The 3710-nt window shown below is 44.2% G+C and overlaps 2 protein-coding genes across 2 annotated transcripts in view; one reads left to right on the plus strand and one right to left on the minus strand.

Annotated features, from left to right (window-relative positions):
* The window catches only part of cabp5a (calcium binding protein 5a), a 1265-nt gene extending 260 nt beyond the window's left edge, over window positions 1-1005 (minus strand). The window contains exons 1-4 of the mRNA XM_019879194.1: window positions 910-1005; window positions 761-810; window positions 359-389; window positions 120-263 (exon numbers count right to left, since the gene is read on the minus strand). Of these exons, the coding sequence (XP_019734753.1) occupies window positions 120-263; window positions 359-389; window positions 761-808 (223 nt within the window). The 5' untranslated portion in view covers window positions 809-810; window positions 910-1005. The remainder of the gene's footprint in view (window positions 1-119; window positions 264-358; window positions 390-760; window positions 811-909) is intronic.
* Window positions 1006-3710, plus strand: part of taok2b (TAO kinase 2b) — a 28818-nt gene continuing 26113 nt past the window's right edge. The window contains exon 1 of the mRNA XM_019884079.1: window positions 1006-1114. Within this exon, the coding sequence (XP_019739638.1) occupies window positions 1037-1114 (78 nt within the window). The 5' untranslated portion in view covers window positions 1006-1036. The remainder of the gene's footprint in view (window positions 1115-3710) is intronic.

Genomic DNA, 3710 nt, shown 5'->3' on the forward strand with positions numbered 1-3710 from the left:
GATGTGTGTGTGTGTGTGTGTGTGTGTGTGTGTGTGTGTGTGTGTGTGTGTGTGTGTGTGTGTGTGTGTGTGTGTGTGTGTGTGTGTGTGACTGTAGTTTTTGTCAGTGGCAGACTCACGGTTCATGTTGATGTTTTGGCTCAGCTCGATGAGCTCCATCTCGGTGGGCATGTAACCCATGGTCCTCATCAGGTTGCCCAGGTCCTTACAGCTGATCAGGCCGTCCTTGTCCTTGTCAAACTCATTGAACGCATCACGCAGCTCTGCACAAACGCACAGCAAAATCCCTCTGTCGGGCACACGGCCACTGAACCAGAAACACGATGCTGGAAACGTGAAGTATTTTGATACGGCTTACCGTCTATCTCGTCGTCCGCCAGATCCCTTGACTGCAGTGGAGGAAGAAAAATGGCAAAATGTGAACATTGAAATATAGGAATAAGGGATGGGCTCCTTGACAAAGATAGCAGAGGATAACACATTGCATATTTAAAACAACCACATTGCTTTGCACGTAGAAAGCTAACGCACAATGTAAAACACCTTATATCACCCTTGAAGCACCGATATTTGAATACAAACCGTGGAGCAACACATGTAGACAGCACTACACATGATTCCTTTTTCTTTTGAATCAAGTTTAAGCCGCTGTCCCGCAAGCATAGTTTGAACCTTCAATTAAGTGATACTTTGGACAATAATCCAATACATTGACACATTTTACATCAAAACTGCAACAAGCAAATTGAGTCGTACTCACGATATTTTTCCCGCCTCGCAAGAAAATGCACGCCTCTCCCAAGCTCATGTCTGTCAAAGAAAACAATCGTGGCGCTTGTCAGTCGAGATACAAACAGATGCCCGATGGGACTCTGTCTCAGGTTTGGGAACCACCAGATTTGTTCTCACCTTCGACTTGTGCTTTCAGCCAATCACATCATATGTAAGCTCGTCTGTTTAAAATCTCTCCCTTTCTCAGGCTCCTCAGACCCGCCGCTGACTCTCGGTACGTCCGCCACTCCGGCTCGATGCTGCGATGATGATGATGATGATGACGATGAGCGGTGGGGAAGCTGCGTCCGATCTTGTTCATGTGCTGGGAGGAGTCAGCAAAGTGAGTGCAGGACAGCAGGGCGGGCTTAAGCGAAACAGATAAAATACTCACACTCTACACCTAAATACAAGTACCGATAACAAATAAATAAATAAAAGGTAAATGTCCAAGTGCTGATCCAACTTTTGTACTGTGAACACACACTTTTTAGGTATGATAAGAACCTTCAAATTGCAACCGCCAGTGGCATGAATCATATAGAACAAATTTTATAATCAACTTAGTTGCCTCTTGTTTGGAAAAATGCAAACACAAAGAATCAGTAGAAGAGATTTTCCTTCCCTGACAGATCAACTTAACCTCCATCACCGTGGATCCACATGTTGGACTTGATTAACTGGCTGAGCTCAGTGTCATTGCCCCTGTGACATCTCCACCTCTGCCTGCTTCCCTCTTATGTAAAAAAAAAAAGAATCGGTTGCATAAACGGCATAATCCGCTAGGATATGCAATGTAGCGCTGATGAATTTTAGCCCCTCGCTCACAGCACACTTGGACAGCTGAGGTCGTTCCAGGTCTCGTGTGCAGTGGTGAAAAAGGATGTCTGCAGTATCAGGAAGATAGCGATGCTTAGAAATTAATTGTGATGTGTTTTTCTGAAATGATGGATTCAGGATGGGCGGTAGACTGCGGCATCTAGAAAAGCACCTCAGCGCGTATTGATATCATTTAAAAAAACACACACACACACACACACACACACACACACACACAGCAAAAATCCCCCAAAAATGTCTGTTTGTTTGTCTGTCTGTCTGTATGACCGTCCGTCCGTCCAGCGAGGGGTTACAAGTAAGTGACTACATGAATGACACATCGCGAGTATGCGGGTTTTTTTAAAATTATTATTATTTATTTTTTATTATATTAATTTTTTTTATTTGCGGGGTCTCGTGTATTGACAGCCATGAGACAACGTCTATATCTTGGCGTAACCTCAGGAGGGCAGTGTTTCTCCTAAAACGACTCAGACCGTTTTGGGCGAAAAAGACCACTTCCGTTTTCCTTTCCTTTCCCACCCGCTCCTCCGCCATCACGGGGTACTGAACAAAAACCAATGTTGAGGAAAATGGGGAGAAGGCGAAGAGCGGAAGAAAGACAGTAAAACTTGTGACAGCGTCCAGCCGAGCATGGAGCGCCGCCGCGGGGATTTATGACACCATCCCACAATGCGGACTCGCCATTCGACTCCGAGCATCGCTCTAATCGCTAAATACCACCGCCGCTAATTAGCGTGCGATTGAGATAGCGGCCGCTCTTCCCGCCGCTAGCTCGGTTAGCTTGACAGACAGACAGCCAGCCAGTCAGCTAGCTAGCTAGCTAGCTCGCGAACTGTCACTGGCGCACTCGACCGGGCACTTTCATTCATGTCGCCTGTAAAATTCTGTCCCATATTCACCGGCATCGTCGGAATGGCCACAAGTTTGAGTAACGGTGTCGACAGGCAGAATGCGGTTTGCTCCCGCTGAGTAGACTGCAGCAGCAGCGCTGGGGGGCGAAAACGGGGAGTGAGACCTATATTTTTCCAGCCAGGCCAGTTAGCTAGCTTTAGCTAGCTACAGTGGATCCCAAAAGCCACGGTAAGACACGCTAAAAATATTTATCATTGTACGTTGTTCAGGGGAGTTTGACGCATTTTGACTTCTTTGCGCCAGTAGAAAAAAAAATCCCTTTATCTGGAAATTGATGACTTTTCTGAAAGTGCCCAAAATATAAAAATAAAATGGAAATATTGATTCAACCGTGCCATAATCAAGGGAAATGGTGTTGCGGTAATGGTGGGAATCTTGAAACTGTCAAAGTGAACATGCCATTAATGTGTGTTGTTTTTATGTCAAAATTGTAACAGTCTTGGAGCTTGAAACCCTTGAACTGTGTGTGAGACCAACCACATTTGCAGAGGTTCTCACAGAAACATCCGCTTGTGCACATAAACATAAAAGGAGAAAAACACACACTGTTGACGACTTGTACATTTCTGTGAGAAGCATGCCAAGAATTGAATAACGACAGTAAAAGTCTGAATGACAATGAAGACATTTATTAGAGTCGAGAAACTTTGACAGCTAGACGTGTGAAAATGTTAAACACCAGCAATTTCAGCACATTAAGAGATTTTAGATAATGTTACGTTATTCTAAATGTCAATTTACAAAGTTGTTGTTGCCCCCCCACCCCCAACAATGTAAAAAAAATGCATTCCTAGTTCAAAAAGAACACTTTACATGTTACTCATGCAATATTTTAAGTGGAACAAAACATGGTGCAATATGTCATTGTGTAACACAATGTGGCCGTTTTAGCTCAATTCCTCCTCCACCTAGCCAATCTTCCTGTTTGAAGTTTGCGTTGTTTGTGTGTGTGTGTTTGTGTGTGTGTGTTGTTGCCCCCCCACCCCCAATAATGTAAAAAAAATGCATTCCTAGTTCAAAAAGAACACTTTACATGTTACTCATGCAATATTTTAAGTGGAACAAAACATGGTGCAATATGTCATTGTGTAACACAATGTGGCCGTTTTAGCTCAATTCCTCCTCCACCTAGCCAATCTTCCTGTTTGAAGTTTGCGTTGTTTGTGTGTGTGTGTTTGTGTGTG

The sequence above is a fragment of the Hippocampus comes genome, unplaced genomic scaffold (assembly GCF_001891065.2).
Source record: "Hippocampus comes isolate QL1 unplaced genomic scaffold, H_comes_QL1_v1.1 scaffold330, whole genome shotgun sequence".
Classification (NCBI taxonomy): domain Eukaryota; kingdom Metazoa; phylum Chordata; class Actinopteri; order Syngnathiformes; family Syngnathidae; genus Hippocampus; species Hippocampus comes.